At 35.3% G+C, this 23,008-nt stretch overlaps 2 protein-coding genes across 2 annotated transcripts in view; one reads left to right on the top strand and one right to left on the bottom strand.

Moving 5' to 3' along the window:
* Positions 1-481: 481 nt before the first annotated feature.
* On the top strand, positions 482-16,028 carry LOC129003056 (18S rRNA aminocarboxypropyltransferase). The gene is made up of 5 exons (XM_054431267.1): positions 482-770; positions 4,769-4,929; positions 5,076-5,289; positions 14,632-14,805; positions 15,831-16,028. Exons 1-5 carry the CDS (start codon positions 611-613, stop codon positions 15,995-15,997), a joined length of 876 nt encoding a protein of 291 aa, XP_054287242.1. The 5' UTR covers positions 482-610; the 3' UTR covers positions 15,998-16,028.
* A 991-nt stretch (positions 16,029-17,019) lies between these two features.
* Positions 17,020-23,008, bottom strand: part of LOC129002951 (uncharacterized) — a 33,786-nt gene continuing 27,797 nt past the window's right edge. Inside the window, exons 9-10 of the mRNA XM_054431089.1 lie at positions 19,555-19,661; positions 17,020-18,096 (exon numbers count right to left, since the gene is read on the bottom strand). Of these exons, the coding sequence (XP_054287064.1) occupies positions 18,066-18,096; positions 19,555-19,661 (138 nt within the window). The 3' untranslated portion in view covers positions 17,020-18,065. The remainder of the gene's footprint in view (positions 18,097-19,554; positions 19,662-23,008) is intronic.

Genomic DNA, 23,008 nt, shown 5'->3' with positions numbered 1-23,008 from the left:
ATCTACAGACCAAGACCTTTCTTTAGAGACCCCTACCGAGTTTTTACACCCAGCCGTTCTCTCAAATTAGCTGTCACAAAGAAAAACAGTTTCAAATTAATATATAGATTTTTTATAATTTGATTAAATAGGAATTATCAAATTAAAAACATTAGCATATCGTCTAAAAATACTCAACTAAAACAATAGATAAAACAAGGGAGTATGTTTTATCTATGATAAAACATAGTCTCTTGTTTTATCTATGCTAAAACCATAGACTACTAAAACCTAGATCTATCAGAGGATGTACTCGATGGACTCTTCAGCTGCATGGTTTATATAACTAGCTTATAACCTCAGGAATAAAATGCGAAATAAAACGAATTAACATTTTGTTTACTGATTTATCAGCTGATATTTGTGTATTGGCTTGGCTGACGGCGCTGTGTGATTTTGTGATTGTGTCTATTGTATTGTGTCACTGTGTGACAGTGTGAGTTTTAACCTAACTTTTTATTTTTAGTGAGACATCTTTAGTGTTATTTCTCAAAACTGTTTATTTTTTCTTTTAGACTTTATTTAAATATTGTGCTTGACAAGCCGATAATTTATTATAACTGATTTTATAATGAGTAAGCGGGGGAAAGTCAACAAAAACAGTGCATATTCAAGTAAAAAGAAAGACAACAGATCCAAAAAGCATACACATGAGAAAAGAAGTTTTTCCAATGACGAAGATTTAAGTGATGTGTGCCATAAATTGAAATTAACAGAAGATGATGAAGGAAGTAAGTACACCCACTTCCGTCAACCAAACTGATGTTCATCCGGGTACACTTCCTTATCTGTTGGCACAAACAACCGAATGAGTAGCCTAATATTGATAATTCGATATATCGTTTGGTTAGTTTGGTTAGGTTAACGCTACCCAACTAACCAAACAATATATCGAATAATCGATAGGTATATTGATCGATATTTTCATTCGGTTGTTTGTGCCAACAGATAGCCTATGGTTCATCCTAATACGGAGCATTAGTCACTTGCCATAACTTAATAGGGCTAGGTATATTGCCTATATTAACACGTTCACTGCGAGGGGCGGGAGGCGCCGCTATCAAGGGGCGGGAAATATCGTCCTTCATCAATGCAAACAACCTTGTTTAAAGGTTTTCAGCAGCGAACGTGTTAGGCTGACTAAAATTTTGGGTACAGTTTCTTAACTGGGCTACGCTAATATTGATTGAAACTAGGCCTATCATTTCGGTAAAACTGACATCTGACTCCATCACAACAATCGATAGGTCCATGGAAGTTGAAAGTTATTTTGGTAATTATTCCGTACAGGTGCCTCCAAACGAATTTTTAATTTTGATATCTCACTTTATAGTTTTTTACCTCCTGAATCCAAATATACCATTAATTTTCACCGCTGATGAATATTTCTCAAGATATCGCCGTAAAAACATACTTAACATTACAATAAACAAGGTAGGATGGATGACGTTACAAGTGGAATGTACTATGGGATGGGTTAAGTAAACCAACCAGCTGATTGTTTTCAATCATGGTCAAGCAAATGGAAGTGACAATTTTTATTAGCTAACTCGATTCTGCAATATGAAAATCACCTGATTAAGTTACACTTTTCACTTTCTAAGACCAATAAGTTAAAAATGTATTATTGTTACCAGTATTTTATCCTTATTAATGATTTATTGATTTATATTTCGCCGTTTAGAAATTACACATTAAAATAGTGCTATTCTAACATAACCTAACCTAACCAAACCTCTAGAATGTGTAAGCAAACTCCTTTTGATGTCAGAAAAGGCATGTTAGGGTGATAGGTCGTGCTTTATGTGAATTGGTGACTGCATTAAGTCCTTTGAAGGTAGGTTAGATTAGGTAAGTTAAAGTTTAGGTTATAATATATCGAGTTGTTAGTTTATGTCGTCTGCAGACTGTTTTTGTAAAATTAAAGTGTAATCGAGCTTTACCTCTTTAATCAATGAATACCTCAATCACTTCAATTAATTATTTAAGATGGGGACGCCACTATGTGCGTATTTTAACCCAAATATGAGTGTAGGATGAATGGCGGGATCTTGTAGTCTTGTTAGTGACTAAGGCCGACATATTCCTTAGACACAGCGCTGTTAATTAATAGCCCAAACAGCTAAATGGCAACTAAGGGACCTACAGTTTACAGTGGAATCTGAACCACATTCTTGCCTTGGTTTTAGTGAATTGGTTTAATTACCAGGATAGTACTGCAGATAGTCGTAGTACTCGCTAGTGTGGATGTTAATCCACACCAGGAAGTATCGCATCCACAGTGTATCTCTATAAATATCCACAATTCGTGACCTCCTAGTAGCTGGATTACAGAATGACGCCACCGTCCCAGTCAAAATGTGTGTAAATGTTTCTTATGGTAGTTTTAAAGAACCAGGGACGTATTTAGGTATCTGCTGCCTCTAGGCAACAAAGTTTGCCGCCCCCCCTCCCCCCCACCCACTTTTCAGCGCACACCCCGACCTCACTAATATCACCCCAATGGCCAATACATGCCCTGTCAGCTGATTTTGTAGAAAAATAATCGGTAATATTGCATGCTGCATCAACAAATTTAATAACTTTTTCACCACACTATGATGTTTTTAGCTGTTTGACATGCGTTAATTGGTGGCTGAAAGTTGCGTTTTGCCGGCCATGCCAGCTGTCATCGTCATTTGGGGACCGAGCAGGTTTTTACGCTAAATTATTACTAGGGCCGCAAAATCAGCTGGTCGCTTACTTTCTTAAAACATGAATGCATATTAAATACACAATCAGTATCCATAGCATTGCAATAGAATTGTTTTACTGTCACCGCTGCCTAGCAACTATTTATTTTAATTTTTGCTTATTCCTCAAATTATTTCTTTACATAACCTTAAAGTTGTAGTTGTGTTGCCTATCAGTGTTTATCATTATTGTGGTGAATACTGAATAGTGCTAATAAGGTATAGTGTGGTGAAAAATAGCGTTTGTACCACGGACCGAAATGGTTTTACAGCTCTTGGTCGTTATAAGTCGACTTCGTCTCGAACTTAAAAACTATCTCGAGCCGGCGAAACCTCATTTTTGGCCCTAGGTACGAAATATACTATTTCATTTCGACCCCTTTTAACGGACGTTTTTTGCGCCGTTTTTATGCAACAAATTCTGACTGGCATAGGCCTACACGGAATGCAACTTTTTTTATCCAAACAGCATTTTTACAATCCCATTTTGCGGCTTGAAACGGCACACAAATTGTCTGTATACAATGGTTCTTATAAAGCTTTTCATTGAACACTTTATTCAGATCCACTTGAGAGACGTGCTATTGGCTTTGATTTTTAATGAAAGAAATATGTTTACTTATATTATTTTTTAATTTACAAAAAACACATGAATCGCAAAGAAAAAATTACGTACTTTTACAGAAAGAATATACAATTTTAAACTAGTTAAGTTTGGTACAGTAGTAAGTATTTTGTTCACACTTTCCTTCTTGATTTTAACCTAGCAAAAGAAACTTGCAGCTAGCGCTGCCGCTGCGTAGTGGTGTATGAAGTAAACAAAGGGGAGTGTTTTCTTCGTTTGTCACTATATAGCGGCCGGCACGGCGACCCGCTCCCCCGGCGAGCGTGTCCGCCAGACCAATAGGGCAGCACGGACAACTCTACACAGCTGTGTAATAAACTATTGACGTTTGTTTGACTTTAATGCGTTCTGAAATAGTTTTATACTTAATCAAAATATTTGAAATGGCTGTTTTGCCGTTCCCAGAATTATTTGCTAAAAATTTTTTTAGATTAAAACCTCTTATTTTATTTTTTTACCCTCAAAATTTTGCTGCCCCTAAAATTTGCCGCCAGTCCAGTCCGCCTATTCGGAAATATGTCCCTGTAAAGAACCACATTATTCTCTTTTGTATTCTCAATAAGTTGCAAAGCATAGGCAGAGCAACTAGGTAAGTTATTTAAATTAAACTCAATAGATTTTTTTTCTCTAAATAAGCTGGAGAGGTCTTGGGACAGTTTGGCAATTGTCCCCTTCAGCCTTTCAAATAGTCTTAAAACCAAAGGAACTGCTGATATTTATAGAAAAAAATTATGCCACTTCCTTAATAAACTATTCTAACCTACTAATTAACACTTTTGTGTAACTTTTGTTACAGCCAACTAATTCAATTAGCCTACAGTAGACTCCCTCTTCTCCGAACTCCTCGGGACTGAGGCCAGTCCGAAATGGTTTTTCCTGTTAAACCTACGTCCCCAAAAAAAAGTTAAAACGGACCGTTTTAATGCATATGTTATACAGTATTTGACTTAAATTTAGTAGAGGATATTGTATTTTAGACACGTGTTCACTGGTCTCAAATCTTTATCACGAGAACAGTTGTTTCAGTACCGCCCTTTTCCTGCCGATCTAGTCCGGTTAAACAGATGTGCTGATAAAAATTATCCGGTTAAAGAGATGTCATTTCCGCCGAGTGTAGTCTGGCTAAACGGATGTCTGGTTAAAAGGTGTCCGGATAAGAGGGAGTCTACTGTAATTATAACAGATTATTTTAACTTATTTTTCCTCTCGATCAAAAAATTGTCCTAGTCCTAAAAATCAATACATGAATGTCCAGTGTTTTATAACCGAAGTTCCTCTTTGCCATGTAATCAAGATTCAAATGTTTACAGCTAGGCCTTCAATAAATTTTAGTGTCAGAGGATTTAAATCTTTGGCTTTCCATTTTTTACAGGTGGTGCCACTGCCCTACCATTTCCAGTCGCAATGTGGGACATGGAGCATTGCGACCCAAAAAAATGTTCAGGAAGAAAATTAGTTCGTCAGAAACTAGTCAAGGTACTTCGGCTGGGCCAGCGGTTTTCAGGAATTGTTCTTACGCCAGTTGGTGAAAAGGTAATTTTACTTGGTAATGATGTAGGCCTTTTAAAATAATTTAACCATGTTTTACGATAATTAAGCTATGTTTTACGTCTTAATTGAATCAGATTAGTCAAATTTTGTTTTATTGATCAATTTTTATTGAATTTTGTTTTTGCCAGTGTGTGTCACCTGCTGACCATGACATTGTAAAACTCCACGGAGCCGCGGTCGTCGACTGTTCCTGGGCCAGGATAGAAGAGACGCCCTTCGGCAGGATGAGGACACCTCACCCTCGTCTGCTGCCATTCCTGGTCGCTGCCAACCCGATCAACTACGGCAAGCCTTGCCAACTATCCTGCGTTGAAGCTTTAGCTGCTACCTTCTACATCACCAGTAAGGTTGCTACATAATTAATTTATAAAATTACCCTATTAGATTTCCTTTTTCTGTTGATGTATATAATCGTGAGAACCAGTAAGATGTTTTTGTGCCATCCTATAAAATTCACCAGCTTGTGTGGCATCTCACTATAATTTAAAATGCATAGGGTGACACACAAACATCTTACTCAAGAACATAGGCAACAACAAAAAAAGGTAATCTCTTAAGTTAATTTGGTGTAAATTAAAATACACAGTGCAGTATTTAATATGTAATTTTAATTTACGATAAACGTAAATCGAACCTCTTGCAAGCTAAAAATCAAATTGACATAACAAATTTAGGCTCAGAAATAAAACAATGTAGTAACAATGGATGAATTACTTGTGTTGGAAATTGAGTTATTTTTATATAGTACAAATTCAATATTAATCAACATAAAATATAATAATTTGTTAGTCTTTGCTTTTAATTAACAGATGGTTTATTTTAATTGATTCAAACAATTGAGAAGAGTTGTGGTAAGGATTTTAGAAAGTGATCAAGAACATAACAATTTAGTTAAATAGAGAAATGTTATAAAATATTTGTTCTTTATCAGAATAAAATCAGTTCTGTATTATTTAATAATTGTAAAAGTTCTTTATTTCACACGAGTTCTAACAACTTGTTTGTTTTAAATACAGTATTCGGAGTTTGAGTGTAACATATAGAATGCAAAACAATAATTATTTATGCATACAGAGTACGGTACTGTATCTATTCTATTGGAATGGTAATTATTTATGTTTAACTTGAGACTTTTCGATTCAGGTCTGTAAATACGGTGTTTCAATACTCACCTTCAACCTCATAATATTGCCGGTTTTTCAAAATCGTCGGTATGATGTATTTTGGAAATCCACATTCTTAAACGATTTTGACTTCTTTAAGTTGTATATCAAAGTTCATTTGTGTCATAGTTAACATCATGATGTCCGACGTGCACAAAATAATCACAATAACTATAAACTAACAGGCTAACATAACAGAACTAGCTAAACAAACAAAGAAGATAGATTTTCATATCCAAACAATAATCAAAAACAGCTGACTTGCGCTCACAATCTTGTGAGTATATTTTAATTGTTTTAAAATCTTGATAATACTACTGGCTTAAAACTTTGAATTATTGTGGCATTTGAATAAAAAACTTAGATGTTAAATATTACAGATCACAAAACTTCAAAGTTCTACTAATAAAGGTAGTTTTAGCATTGTAATTCTGATATAGCTAGGCCTAATTATTTTACATTCAAGGGGGTTATGAAAATATTAAGGTTCGAGTAATAAAGGTCCTAATTTAGATGGAAGAAATTTTTAATTTAGATTTTTTGAAATTTGTGTTCAGTCGATTTATGTGGGACCGAATGGGTACGTAGATGCACCAAGTATTAACGTTGTGCTAGGGCGATTTATGCCAAACTATTCCGCCTAGATCGCAGCACTAGTACTGGCAGCGCTCAACTCTCCCCCTCCGCCGTCTGTTCCCCTCAACATCCCCTCCCCACCACGCCGAACCATCTAATGAATACAAAAACCTAACGCGCAGATAGCTGCTGCTATTGTTTGCGTTATCTCCTTATCTGAATTCTGAGATGTCTTGTCTTCTTGTGTCGCCTTACTAACGCTAGTCGCTGGTATCCCGGGCTCAGGTCATGGGCTGGGGGAAGTCTGTGATTCATCTTCAACTTAATTATCCCGGGCTCAGGTCATGGGCTGGGGGAAGTCTGTGATTCATCTTCAACTTAATTAATTGTAACATAAAATAATAATTCAAATTACAACCTTAGTATTAACATAAGAATATATGCACAATATAATGTGTCTTACATTCACACTGATTTTTAAAACCTGTTAGAATATCAGTATGATGTATTTTGTGTAATGTAGGCAAATTTAACATTATATTTATAGTCAAAATATTTTTATGTACGATTTTATAATTTGGTATAAGTGTACTGTATAAAAAAACCAACCACATGCCTCATTAGGAGGCACCTTCAAAATTATTTTGCCATACTACATTAAACTGTAAGATCCTTTTGCAACTACGAAAATAAAAATAAAGTCAAAATAGAAGTAAAATAGCACATAAGGATTATTACAAATTTAATTTTTATTGTAATACGTACTGTACTCTATTTGGGGCTTGATTGAAACACACACACACAAAAATAAGTAACATTTAAATATAATAAAGGTACTGTAAATAAGTGAGAAAACATAAACTGTGAATGCTTTGATTTGTCTATAACTGTACAATTTCTTTATTTATTTAGCTATAGTGAACCAAGTGTTGGAACCGTGTTTAGTTTCAAACGTTTCGGTCTCTCAATTTCGAGGTCGTGGTCTGTGTCTTGAACAACTTTTTTCCCTCTTTTAGGACGGTTTTTCAATCGTTGCTGGGCCTCAATGATGGAGGGGGGATTCCTTATCCTCAAATTTCTTATGAGGCGACTGTCGATGATTTCCGGCAAAATGCATTCCTGGTAGAACTGTACTAATTTAGGTAGTACTTTTGCCCAGAATTCCTCATCAATAACAATCCTCTCAACAAACAACTCTCCTTTTCTGGTGAAAACTACGAAGTCACACCACTTTCTTTTGGCAATGTTCAACTGACCTTGAATTTGAAAATAGTAGTCGTGACTTTTTTTTAGTCGAAGCTTTCCGCTGACAAGTTCAAGACATGTGGTTTTGTTGTTTTGCAAGTGGTCTTCGATAGAAGTGTCCTTAATTGAATATAGACATTTGACTTCTATCAGGCCGTCGCTTTCCACTAATCCATCTGGGCTAGCCCCTAAAAATGGGTAAGTTTCATCTATGAATAGGCCACACCGGTCGACCTTTAGTCCAGTTCTTCCTTCATACATTTGAACAACTCGCTCTTCATTGTCTCGGCCTGTAACAATGGGTAAATCTTAGGGATTTGACTAGTAGCATTATCGGTCATCGTCAACATTATACAATTTTTTGGTTTTTATCATTAATATGAGTAATATTAGTATGTATCAGTGATTGAATATACTTGGCATATAACGTACTGACATACAATTTTAATATCATGCCATAATTTATTTCTTTGTCGTCTTATGGTATGTCTATGTATATACAAATAAACTTACTTAGTTTTTGAAAACTCGTTAAAGCTAAAAGTTCTATAGTATTGCTTGAATTTATAAAAATTATAAATTTGTTGTTATCTTTAAATTTAAATATGGAATATGTGATTAATTGTAAGATAATATTTCTGTTTGTGTAAATGTAGAGAATGGACAATGGTATGGATTTGCAATGGAAGTGGAATGGTGTAATGTTGGTTATTTGTTGAACATTGTTTTGTAATTGTTATTTATTAGTTATACAGGAGATGCTACGGAATTAATGTATTCATACCGTATGCGACAGCGTCAGTATTTAGTTGTCTTTGTATGAGGATCGATTTAACCATGTTGTGGCAATCTGTATGGGGTTTCCTTTTTGCCACAGATCCAAACCGGGAAGCTGTGAGCCGGTTTATCCTCTTCTCTCTCCAAAGCGGATTTGTGTGTTGGCCTATGGTGGAGCGCTCAATAGAATTGTTTCCATCATGAACATCTTTCCGAAGTTCGTCAAGGAAGGTTGAGCATTTTGAGACCATCTCACACTCCTCGATGTCGGGGTTTACAGCCAAAGGTCCATACTCGCTGTCATACTCACCACCACCTGAAGCAACAACCGCAATATTATGTCAGAAGGAGAACCCCTAAAGTTTCTTCTGACAAACATTGTTTAAAATATCAGGGAACAATTTTAAATTCACTTTTATTTCCTCCTACTACAAAAAACCACACTACTGCAAAAATTACGGGTCAAACTTTATTGTAACTTGTGGGCTTTCCCCATTAAAAATCATAAAATAAAAATAAAATCGTATGTTTGATTAGAAGTTTAAGTGATTTTTATTCATGTTTAGTATTTTTTCGTAGTTACAGTCCTAGCTATAATAGTACTACCCCAATTGCTGTGAAAATTAGAGTTCTATATTTATTGCAGCTTTTGTGGTTTTAACGAAAAATATACCATAAATTCTCCCACCGCTTTCCCATCATAAGGGGTTTTAGCAAGGCAATGGGAGAAAGTATTTGTCAGATTGCTGATATAGTTTTAATGTACAAATATACCGTAAGTGTGTGTGTATAATCACACCTAAAGACTTTATCATGTACAAACAATGATATTAGTACCTTATAAGAAAATAACTTTGTGCTTTTTATCAACATACCTTGACGGCGTTTTCGTTTAGGTGGGTTTTTTTCCAGGTACAAGCGTCTCCTATAGTTTCGCTTTTCTCTCATCAGTATTTTCCTCTTGAAGTAAGAACCTGGACTTCTAGATGAAAACTTCCTCCAGGGACTAAGGTGCCAGCTCGGCCCTGAAGAGTGTGCCAAGGCTGCACCCATACATCTCCGCTGGTAGGAACCACCTGTGGTTAGATTCAGTCTTTTGCCCCCAGTAAACTTTGCAACATACCCCATATACCGCTCGGCAAGATTGGTGGTTTCATTGAAAACAAGACTTTGACATTTGCTCGCAACATTCCCAATGACGGTCCTTAATTTGTTTAGAAAATCACGATCTAGTTGCATTATTACATTTTCTTCCCCTGATTCCTTTCTTACGCAAAATTCTTCACATCGTTCATGGTTTCCAAACACATGGTCCAGTGAGTTTGTGATGGCCTGTCTAAGTTTTGGCACATTTGTCGTACTTGTACTGGATCCGCATGTTTTTATTGCGGTCCTGACCCCTTTTACAATCCGCTCAAGTCTTGTAATGGATTCGTTTGGAGCCGGCTTGCTTAGAAGTTGCCGAGATTGTAGAGGGTACTGCGTATTTTCGGCTACCTTGTGCAAATTGTCACTCAAAGCTCGTGTGACATGATTCGCGCATTCAATTTTTTGCACAAATCTTCCGTATTGGCATCCTTCTTGAATTCGAGCAAAAACGCTAGAATCACCGTCTCCAATGTAGTACTTGTATATGAGACCGTAGTCCTCTTCACTTCTCTTGAAACCTTCAACGATGACGCTGCTCTCCATACCCGTACTAGGACCGGTATAGTTTTTGTAACAGATATGATCTTGCCTCTTTTTCCTGGAGTTACTACATGTGAAGCAAAATTTGTTCTTTACTCCTAGGAACAGTATCTTTTTTGTTTCAGCCCCAATGATTATGCCCTGTAATGTAAGCATTCGATAATTATACATGTACAATATACAGTAGCAGTAAAAACTGGCGTGACCTGGGCAAAAAACAAGGCATATTAAAATGTTAAAAGTGTACGTTTTCAATTACCACGTTATTCTTATGTGGAATAAATTAAAAATTCTAGTTTACTTGTTTATGGATTAATAAAGTTTAAATTAAATTTGGCTAATTTCTAATTTCATACTAAGAATAAATTGGTAAAGAAACGTAACATATTTTTACACAGAAGTGATCTTTTAATATGACATGTAATGTGAAAGTAGCATTAATAAATCAGAAACAACATTATAAAACAAAAAGTAATCTCCTTAAAAATGAACACAAACAGCCTTAAAGAATTTTTAACCAAAGAATTACTTATATTGCGACAGCAAAACCACCTTCAATGTAAACAAATGGCAAATCAATGAAATGGTGGCTTCTGCCGTGACCGGAAGGGTTGTGACAAATACGTACAACAACTGACCAGCTGATTTACAGCCAGTGCTGCCAACATATTTCGCGCGCATACGACCTTGTCTGCATGTTACGCGATCACTATTTCGTGCCTTCAAGTTGCAAATCTGGAGTGAGACAATGTTAACATTGTCTCCCTGATGAGCGAATTGGCCACTTTGCTTTCACAAATCAGTGAGAGAACATGTACATTGTTAGGTAACTGTAGGAAAAATGAATGTTTCTACAAGTAAAATAAACGGTATCGGCAAACTGACACATACTTTCTCCCATAAGCTAGTAAACAACCTTTATCATGGGTAAGCGGTGGGAGTAACTATGGTATTCTATAGGGATGGAATTTCTACCATTTTGTTCAGAATTTAAAGGACTATAACATAGCAATGTTTTTATTGAAATCGTTCGGGTCGTTTAAAAAAAAAAACGATTTTCCGTTTTTTATGGGGTTTTATGGGAAAATCACAATTAAAAATAAAACTTTTGAAAACAAATCACCAAAAAAATACTCAAAATGGACATATACACTCAAAACCCAAACTCGAAAATGTTTAGGAAAACAATACTTTCTCCATATACTATGTATAGGGGGATAGAATATAAAAGTAAACAACACGGTATCGAACTTAAATGGAAAGTTAAATTACAGAGTTAAATTTTAACTTACCACTCCACTTTTAGAGCTCATTCCATGGCCATAGGATCGTTTTGCCCATCCTCCATCTCCAATCACTGTGATATACGGCTTGCCTTGAAATATATTACCCTTTTCCAGTGCGATCTTTTTTTCTTCCTCAGCATTGCGTTGCATTTTGTGAACCAGAATAGTCTCCCACGCCTGCAATAATTCATTCCCTTATAGATGAACTCATAACATACTCAAAAGATACTTAGTACTATATAGAGTTTTGCTGCAGTATGACGGAATAATGTTTAGATTCCGGCAAATGATAATTGCTTTAGGCTATCTGTAATATGAGTTTAGTACAAACTTATAGCTAGTATACTTACATCTCCAACCTTTTTTTCGTGGTGTATATATTTTTCCTGTGACATTACAGGAACGTCCAAAAGGCTGAAAAGTTCCTCTAATTGAGCGAAGCCGATTCCAATAGACATTGCTCCCCATACCAAAGCATCATTGACGTTCTGTTTTTCATCAACAGGCAATGAGGTAACTACATAGGTCTTTTCACAGTTGTCACAGTAAAAACTCCAGGTGCAGAACAATCCACTTCTAATTTCCTTTTTCAGTTCATACTTCCCCATTGTACATTTCATAGGGTGGGAAGCGATAACTTGTAGTTGCCGAAAAATGTGGCCAACATCAACCATTCTCCTACCGCTCATTACATTTTCCCTTAGTTTTTTCAATTCTTCCGACGAATAAGGCTCCACAATGAGGGGTTGTAGTAGACTTGACGGATCATCTTTGCTGCAGTCTGGTTCCGGGTCTGATTCAATATCATGTTCTAAGATATCTTCATTGTAATTCAAAATTGGTTGATTATCTTCAGTCCTATAGAACAATAAATTCAATTACTAGTTTATAATCGGTGTTCAAAAACACTAATACAAAGCTACTGATATAGCCTCTTTTTAATATCCCCTATTATTATTCTGACACTTTTACGCTTTTTATTATATTTAATTTATTTTTCATATTGTTAATAGCCTAATTGAAATATATGTTATAATTAGTTAATATACAGTATAGAATAATTAATTTTATACACCAATTTTATAGGTACGAATATTCTATGCCAATTACACATTTCAACGAAACATATACAATAAAAGTTGTTGTGTTGCACCACAGTAATAATTATAAGTGTCATGATATTTAGTAAAAATAATATTTCCTAGAAAAAAATATTCTGGATTCACCCCCAGTTTTTCGACAGCGAAGGATAGTGAATAAGCAATCAATTAGTGGTAACGTTAGTCAATTGTTGTACAAGTGCTAACCAGGTACGCCAGCCGCAACAGGCGGGCTTTTTGTCCATTGTATTTAGTGCAAAATAGTATATTACGTTACTAGTCCTGAAAATAAGTGTTTGCCGGACGAGTGTGGTCGTTCCCGTGCGAGACAAAGTCGAGTACGGGATTACCATACGAGTCCGGTACACACATTTTGGACGAGTTACGTACGACAGTTTACGCCATACTACTTATTACGTACAAATCCTTATTTATTTCCACCAACTAAAGGACAAAAAATCACTAGTCATAACCTCTGAGAGAGGTTTTTGTTTATAACCACTAATTGCCACGCAAATGCAGTGTAATCAGCTGATTGGTGTCCGGTAAAACTCATTGCAGAACAGTATTACGCAATGAAACCCCATTTGAATAAGCTGGCGGGAAACAGCTGTTTTCTGGACTAAATCCTTGCATGGGAAGTTCGTCAAAATAATGTAGTGTGGCGTAAATAATGTTGTGTGGCGTAAAAGTTATTGTTGTACATTTATTTGTAAATAAAAGCACTTTTTCATGTCATTTCATTTCATTTTTTTTTTCAATCAATTAGTGAGTAAACATATTTGCAGTGAGTGCGAATAAAAAACTGTATAATTCCCTATTATACAAAGGCAAATATTTATAATTATAGATTAAATAGACATAAATTATATGAAATTGGATCATACCTGGTCCAAGGAGCAATCTGTCAAAAATGTCATCATTGGTGTCTTCTTGGATCGTAGTTGTGGCTTCTGTCTCTGCTACCGAGGTTGCAGTAGGCATGGAATTTCTAATATTAGCTAAATATCTCCTTGCACCTATTGAGCGTTTGTTTCGTTTATGTGGCCTCGGCTTTCTAGGCATTATTCTGGGTATACGGATAAAAAACGAGCTGTCCTAAGTAAAATAACTTACACAGTGTTACAGAGCTATAGAACTAAAGACACAGTGAAAAAAGATTATGGTGTGTACCGCACGTGCCACGTGTGTGTGACAGTCACTCGTCACTCGTCACTGAGATGATGGAAAAGCGCGCGAAAACAAAAAGCAACATCTGCACTGCAGGTGTATGGTGGTGGTAGTGGGGGAATTCCGAGCGCGGACTGCGTAGCGGGTTAGTATCCCAAAAATACAGGGGTTAACTCTATTCACATGTACCACAATTTAAGAAAAACCGTTAATAATAAAAAAAAGATTTTTTGGGAACATTTTATAGAAGTTGTTTAAAAGAGATTGACGTGTTTATATTTTTCCTAAAGCAAATAGAGCTCAGATAAAAAATGTTTTTCAAAACCAAAATATATTTTTTTTACAATATAAAATTTGTACTATGCTCATGACTTTAAGCATATCTAACAGCGTAAGAAACATTTAACATATTTGCAAAATACGAAACAATGATCCAGTAATTCCGGTCCGAAGTTCGCTATTTTTAACATCTAAAAACCACTAAAAACTGGTCAAAAATTTTTTTTTTAAATTTTTTTCCCGTTTATTATTACACTTAAAGTAATATCTGACTTAATTTCAGTATCAAAACAAAAATTGTAAAAGCCCAAGCACAACCTTAATAGGGTCCAGTTCAAAAAGGGATTTATTAAAGGCAGCCAGTTGTTGAAGGTACTTGTGATAACTTTAAATTTCCAGACTTCAAGGACCTAGCCAAGCAGTATCTCGACAAGTTTAAATGGGGAGCCTCGTTTTTGAGTCTAAACGAGGAGCTTTTGGAGAAGTATGCTGCTTGTACCACAAGTGCTGAGGTAGTAGCTGCTCAGAATGAGTTTTTGGCAACAGCTCAACAGGAAAGGTTAAACAGGCTAGGTGGGTATTAAGAAAACATATTTTTCAATTATTTAAAATAGGCTAAAGGCCCGGGGATTGGTTTTCACATCACTTCAGGTTAGGTACCGGTATAGAGGTTGTAGCATTATCACTTAGATAAAATCCATTGGTGATTGGCATTATTCAAACCCAGGAGCTTGAGGATCGAAGTCCCGCGCTCTGTTGGACCTGCTTGCTTCCACAGTTATTGAGGAGTAATATTCTTGAAGGCTTCAAATTAAATGATTTTGTACTTGTACAAGTATTTAAATGGTTTGGACCTCTTTCTCATGAACGGGTTTAACTTTCCTTCATTCATCGACACTAATAAAAACAGTTAACTTAACAAAATTTGTTTCGAAAGTGCAATATTTTTTATCTACTTAAACAAGCTACTGAAGACAAAGTTGTAAATTTGGAAGTTAATATCAGTAGTATGTTGTGTGACCTATTTCAGATTGTTTTTTTCTCAAGCAAACTCAGAAACACAATCCCTTGAACATACACACTAAAACAAACCACTCGACCAACCACATGGATTTGCTTTGAAACGTTATCAACTAGTATCCCCAAAATACGTTCTACTGCCTTTAGAATTAGGAGTAAACTTACTATCCTCGCTAATAAATAATTTAACAAATTGAGTACTTCCCAAATTCCCTGTTGTAAATAAATCAACAATTATTATTGAGAAGTATTTAAGTGGGTTAACCGAGAACGTTGACCTATAGCTTCTGGCTAACATAACATAATGTTTGATAACGAAACATTCTATTCTTGTATCTCCAGCAGGCTTGTAAAATTCTATTATCAATAAGTTGTTTATAAAAGTTGATTCACATTTCTATGTGTTTTTATACTAAATTATGTGTGAAACTTCATTCAAAATAACGATTAAGCATCACGTAATTCTTAGCAATAAGCCAACTAAGTTTTGCTACAAGTGCAATTTTCTTTGGTTATTATTTATTTAGCTTGTCAAATACCAATGCAACCTCGGACTAAGTGCATTTTTTATTTTTCAGACCAAAGAAGCGACTATCCATCTTCAAGTGAGGATGAAAGTGAAAGTGACGGATCTGCAGATGATGAAAGTGACAAACAACAAGCAGAAAACCATACAACAGATGAGGATACCTCGGATGAGGATGTTGCAGAACAAACAAAACAATGTGATAATTTAAATACATGATGTAACTGTAGTATAGAAAATAAATAATTTAAAATAGTCAGTTTATTTTGCTTGTTTTCCACCATGTTATTGAATCAAGTTATTAAATTAAGTTATTATTAGTTATTGAATTAAGTTAGTTCAAGATGTTAAAGTTGTAGCCAGGTTTTTAATAAAATTTGTCTTAGTTGATGTGAGCCACCCATAGATTTACATAAACAAAAATTAGTTTTGGGTGATTGGAGTATGGATAATTTGTATTTGACTAAGGGTTTTATTAACCACTCATTTTGAGTAAGGAGAAAAATGTCACGTTCTTATCAGCTACTCTTATTTGTAATTTTCTGCAGTTCTTAGTGCCATGAATAAGCTACAAGTCTCACAATGTGATAGCCAAGGTCAGTGTTTCATATTTAAGCATCTACGCAATCTAGATGGATCCAGACTTCATTCATATTTTGTTCTGACCTTTGCCCTGTCACTTAATGTCTGATTATCCTGTCTGATTACTTCCCATTCCCTTGTACTCTACCTGGCAACATGATCTTGCCATTTTATTTTGTATTCCTAATTAATTAATATTTTCCCTACCCTATTTGTGGCATATAAATTGAACGTATTATCATGTACATATTCGTGACACACCAAACAAAAAAGTGAACTGTGAAAAGTTAAAAAAACTGTATGTAAACTGTACAACTACCGGTCGCATATGTGAAAGCTGGCCAGCTAACAAGACCAAGACTGTTCATCTACAGTCTAGTCATCGCTCCAGTAAAAAGGAAGATACCAATTCACACTTCTTTCCTATTTAAAAGTGTATATTTTATGCTCAGTGTGCCTCTAAAGCTAATCATAACATTATATCTCACCCCTTTTTTATACAGTCCAAGTCCACAATAACAAAGTTAACCCCCCCCCCTACCCACAATCAGAATCTATTTTCATTATTTTGCACAAAATATTCATGGAACAATACTGATGTCTCTTTGCAGGAAAATATAGACTCACCACTTCAGTATAAGGTATCCAATACAACAAAATCACATATGAAATGTTCTTTATTTAAAAAATAAAATCCTCTTCCAAATATAGGAGGAATTTTCAAATACAAAACAATTTTCAAATATACCTAGCACTAGACCTAAATACAAGGAATCAGCGAAGATTTTTTTTTATTTTAATTTTTTTACCAAACATCTAGTGCATAAGTAACGCTCACTGCATTTCTTACAACTCCTAAAAAGCACCTCACATAATTTGATCCCAGTAAAAAACTTCTTTTATATTATGTAATATGTAGTTCAAGTTGTAAAAGTGGATCTGATAACATATAATGTGAATAATATCTATATGTCCTGGTCATCAAAGCAACCTAGATTTAAATTATTTAAATAGTTAACAAAACAACACATACTTATAATATAAAATAATGATAAAAAAGTTGTAACATCTTTGGAACACTGATCAACATAACTCAAAATTTAAAGTTTCTAAATTGCAACCTACCTGACAGAAATGAGATTTTGATGCCAAATAAATTGCCTTTTCTCAAAGTAAACAAATGTGTAACACTCCAGGAGTATTGATTTGAAAGTATAAGCATATGCAACAATTAAGAAAAAAAGAGTCTAACAGCAAGCTTGTTCAAGAAGATTCAAGAATACCAAAATAACTGAAATAAGCAAATAAAATATAGAAGTAATTTAACTGTAAACACCTACATAAATGGTAACAAACTTGGATTAAAGTCGTACTATTACTTTTTTAAATTTACTTTTATCAAAATGCAAAACAATGGCATCCGATATAATTAGACAGCTGAAAAAAGGCAACTTCAATCACTTACTTACAATACAAACAATAGCTTAACTTGGAAAATAATCTATGGGCAGTTAGGATGTGAATGGTCTACACTTACTTTTACCATAGCATATACAACCAACTTTAGACTATCCTGAGATTTACTTTGAAATAATACTAGCTAAGTTTCAGTATATACAGAAAACTGGAAGATGCACTGGACAAAATGGCATTGTACAAACAGGTAACAAACTTGAACTCAATGCTGAGCACAGCTGGTCTATCCTTATTCCTTACCCGAATCTTCTGGTTCATCCCTGAAACATACCAGTTATTTCTGTAAATAATTAACCATGAAAACAATAAAACATTTTGTAATAGTTTTGTCAATGAACACAAAGACTTTAAGAAGCGCAATGCCTTTGTTGCAAATTCAGTCTGGGAATATCTTAATTTTGGATAGTTTCCGCGGCGGCCATTAGATAGATTATCGCGAGCTCGCGGCCAAGTCAGCTGACTGAGTAAGAGAGTCAAACAAAGAATCATCTGCTTGGAGAGAGAGATAGGGAGAGATGGAGTAGCGCGGCCGCACAAAGCTCATTTCGGTTGCAAAACTCCAGTCGGACTATTCTCCATAAGCATTTTGCTTCTTAAAGTGCTAGTATTCATTGGTTTTGTTTGTTTCTTTCACGATTACAACGCGATATGGAGTAAATCATGTTATTATGAATATGAATTTGCAGTATTAGACCTAAGGCTGGCTGGCAAACCCTTAAAAATGCCACCACCTTCTTATAAGTTTACTGATTATAACAATAGGATCGGAGCACAATTAATTTGAGTCTACTACTTCGTTCTTAAGAAGCCTCTGCTTAACTAACTTTACCTTATACCTGTCTTTTTTATAACACGTTATTATTGTTCCAATGTTATCACTCTTTGTCATCAGGTTTTAGGGATGGAAACATATTCAATTTAAGTGTAGTTATATACATTTTATCTTTCTTTAGTTATTCGAATAATGCCACAACAGGGGCAAAATATGAAATTGATTGTTTTTAGCGAATTTCCCATATAGGGAATAAGCTATTACTGTAGTAGGCTACTCATGGTAAGACCTGGACCCGGAACCGATTTACGTTTTGAGGTCCCCAGAGGCCAAAAAACACCCTCCGTTCAAATTCTTATATATATGTGTCCGTTAGCGCGATAATGATCCGATTTTGATGAAATTTGGTAGAAACGTGTAAACCTATGTTTATTCAAACAAGTTCGCAAAGCAGATCAAACTATTGGAACGAGGGTTTATAGGGTCAAAATTGGTATTTCCCATTTTTGACTCTAGAAACATAAAATTTCATAATTTCTTTCCACTCCATTTTGTAGAGCTTTAAAAAACAATAATTTTGTATATTGAAGCGTTGTTGTATGCCTAATAGCTACGGAGATAATAAATATAGTAATATTTTAGTAAAAATCCAGACAGGTAAATGGAAATGTGCTTAGTCTGCAGGTTTGCAGAGTGCGGGGGTATTTTATACTTTAAGTGCTATCAACTGCCTGGAACTATTTTCTTGTACTTATGTATCCATTCCTTCTACCCTATGTATTCCTAAAGCAAATGTTCTTTCCTCCAAAAACCTCTTTATGATCACCATTTTGTTAAAATGGTGACAAAATAAGTGTTCAATGACATATTTTGGCTAATCGGTAGGTCAAAGCACTAATGTTCGCATTTAATAACTTAACATTAATTCTTAGAAGGTTCACGTTACCATTTGATCCTGTCCAGAGCCACAACATGTTCTTTCTTGTTCTGCTGTTTGAACACGACAGACACCGGGAAATAGTTGCCCTTGTTGGACAGTGTCCAGCCGGAGTACTGTAATTAAAATACAGGTTAGTAAAGTTAGCTACAAAACTAAACACTTAAGCGGGGTTTACACGATGCCAGTAGTGGAGACAATTATCTTTGCCAATTGTCATCACATCACGTGGATGCAAAATTGTCGTAGACCAGCCAAGTTGAAAGAGAACCTGTTACCTGTTCACACGAGGCCAACAATTGCCTAGGCATTCGACAGAGAAACATGACTCATCATCTGCTCATCAAGTGCTCATCATCTGTCGTGTCCCGAGTGGACTTAAAAATAATGTGCTGGGAATTTATCAATGAGTCTTGCAACGTGTTACAAGGAGAGTTAGATAAGAAGAGGGAGTGGACAAGAAGATGGCTTTTAAAAAGGGACAGACATGGTGCGTCATCTCAATTGATAAGGGAACTCCGTATGGAAGATCCTTTAGAATTTTAATCATGTTTAAGGATGAGTCCAGAGACTCAAGTTTTATGTCTTTTTAATTTTTATACTAAGTTTGGATGAACTTTTACAAATGGTTGAAACCAAAATATCCAAAAAAGGACACTTTAATGAGAAAAGCATTGACCCCAGCCTAAAATTGGAAATTACTGGCTACAGGAGCCTGCAGCATTATTTCTGAGTCTCAAAACCGGCAATTCATTCCTTAGATGTGTGAGGCCTTGTGAACTAGCCTCCAGGAATATATCAAGGTAAGAAAAAAATGATATTACATATTTACCAAAAAATCAAAAGTTTATTTACAAAAACTAAGTAAAGAGTTATTTCAAGTGAAATCATTGCAATATGATTTTAAAAAAAACACAAAGTAAATATAAACAAAACAATTTATTTAACAACATTAAATGTTGTGTTGTAAAATCTTAAAGTTAATTGCACTACACATCGCATTTGTAGTCAAAAGCCGTAAAATCTTCTGAAAATGTGTCCACAGGTGTTGCTGTGGACGATGCAATTATGTCGTGAGACTTTTTTTCTTCAGTGTCCGGAGATACTTCAATAACTTCACTGGAGTTGTTTGAAGGAATCTCGGTAGACACGGTCAAAAGGCCAGGTGAAGCAGGTGTGCCGCATAAATCGTTAAAACGGCACTTTGTTAGCGTATTATTAATTTCCATCTGGGCATAGAGAGCCTGAGCAGGAGACAAACATTTTAATTGTGCTGCCACGGACTTCCCGTAAATGTCCCACTCGCTCTCTTTGCCATGGTTGTGGCGTAGAACTGATTCACTAAAATTATTCAGTCCACAAGCAGTAGAAGTGATATGTTGAATCGTTGATCGTGGCTTGATTTCCTTATTTGGAGGGTAGTCCGGAGTTGGTCTGTGATGAGAACCGGCAGGTGAGTTACTCATTATTTGGTCTGGTATTGGTGAGTTCCGTGCATCATCCACCTGTTCATTTGCTTCTTCTATGCTAGAAGTGTCCGCAGAAGTTAGTTCTGCTGAGTCGTCCAGATCATCAGCAGTCCTTGTAGGTGTACTGCAAGCACCAGGCATCTGGAAATCATACAATAATACAAGTTATATTATTAATATAATAATTTTCATACAACACTAAAATACAAGTATTCATAAGTACATCAATATGCACCTTGTGTGTGCATATATACAGTATAATAACATATTTGTGTGTGTATTTACCTAAGTACAAAAGCACAACACTAGCTTAATCGATATTTGCATTTATTGTTGTATGAAAATTATTACATTAGTGGTTTTAAAGCGATCTACCAATTTATTTATATTTTTTGTTATAGGTTCCTGAGACCGTTGTTGACTGAAATAAAATCAAGCAGGAATTTCGAGATTGATGGAATTTTCCGGGGTGCTACGGAGCAATTGATGGCAAACATGCGCATATAAGAGCGCCGGAAAATTGTGGTAACACATTGTTCAACTATAAGAAACATAATAGCATTATACTTTTTGCACTAATTGACCACTTGCACGTATCAATTTCAGTGGTGCTGGAAGCAACGGTACCATGTTGGACAGCACAGTTTTTCAAAGATCTTCTCTATTTCAAGCAATTGAAGAAGGGTTGCTGCCTACAGATGGAGTTGCCGTGGGAGATAATGCATTTGGAAAGAATGCCTAATGAAACCATATAGAGGACAATTGCTGGATTTGGAAAAGAAAATTTACAATTACAGGCTATCAAGGGCAAGGCGTATAGTGGAAAATGCATTCGGAATATTAGTCAGTAGAAACCCATTCCTCTTCTATCTGAAACAATCGACTAGGTGATTTGTGCTGCTTGTTCTCTTCATAATTTCCTGCGGAGCAAATCAACTGCAATGTACATGCCTAGGGAATCAGTGGACTGTGAGGATTTTGATTTTGGTGCCATCATTGAAGGAATCTGGAGGAAAGAAACCAACGGATTGCAAAGTGTTGCAAGAGGGGCCTCATCAGTTAACCAAGAAAGTCTAAGATAAAAAGGATGCTTACAAAACCTACTTTTCTAACGAAGGAGCTGTGGAATGGCTAGTTGTTACTGGAAGAAGGCAAAGAAGGATATCATTTAAGTGGTACCTTGTTTAAACTCATTTATATGTTTATTTTAATTTTACCCTTTCTATGTTGTTTGGAGTTATAACACATTATGTCCTGCTAGTTGTTCTACCCGTGCCTCGTCACGGGGAGAGAAGATATAGTGTTTCTTCACCCGCCTTATGCAAACTGCTGGTTGATCAAGCGCTTGTTCTTGAAGTACATTAATTTTATCAATGTCCATATCACAAGGAAAATACTCTACAGATGCGTTATTTTCCCAGTTGGAACACATAAGACTCCGTCCAAACTCTATATTTCTTGTGTCACTTAATTATATACACAACATTTGTCTTTAACATTAATTGCTGTTTTTTAAATATATCAATTACAATCAATACTACAATACTATCAATTGAACTAATCAATTCAGTAAACAACTGAAACAAAATTCAAAGGTTTGAACACAATCCCATTTTAAGAAAAACATACTGTCACTTCTATTGATGCAATATAGAAATCTATGGTAGAATCAAAAGTTTAACTCAAAGAAAAGTAAACAAACAAAAACAAATCTAACAGCTGATGTTTCTTTAATATTTTAAATATAAAATAGAGCTCTCTAACCGCGGTTCCTGTCCTTAGGAGAAAGTTTTTCGGGGAAGTTATATCATATCAAGACCTTTCATTCAAGTATGCGGTTGATAGGTGTGCGGCTTATGGTTTTCTCAAAAGTTCAGACCCTTTTTAGCTTTATATATAGATGTAATAAAAAAATATAATAATTAAATTGTGTAACTACTTACCAATATTCCTTTGGTATCCCTTGTAAGCGTTCCTTTGTCATGACTTCCTTC

The sequence above is a fragment of the Macrosteles quadrilineatus genome, unplaced genomic scaffold, assembly GCF_028750875.1.
Source record: "Macrosteles quadrilineatus isolate MER2022 unplaced genomic scaffold, UCM_ALF_1.0 Scaffold_9__3_contigs__length_116548681, whole genome shotgun sequence".
Taxonomy (NCBI): Eukaryota; Metazoa; Arthropoda; class Insecta; order Hemiptera; family Cicadellidae; genus Macrosteles; species Macrosteles quadrilineatus.
The sequence above is the reverse complement of the archived record's forward strand: the minus strand, read 5'-3'. Positions and strand labels throughout refer to the sequence as shown.

Bases quoted from the DNA above. Each gene is read 5' to 3' on its own strand.
- LOC129003056 (XM_054431267.1), top strand. From the start codon at position 611: ATGAGTAAGCGGGGGAAAGTCAACAAAAACAGTGCATATTCAAGTAAA. The intron at 771-4,768 runs GTAAGTACACCC...CATTTTTTACAG, and splicing joins AACAGAAGATGATGAAGGAA to GTGGTGCCACTGCCCTACCA. The intron at 4,930-5,075 runs GTAATTTTACTT...TGTTTTTGCCAG, and splicing joins TTACGCCAGTTGGTGAAAAG to TGTGTGTCACCTGCTGACCA.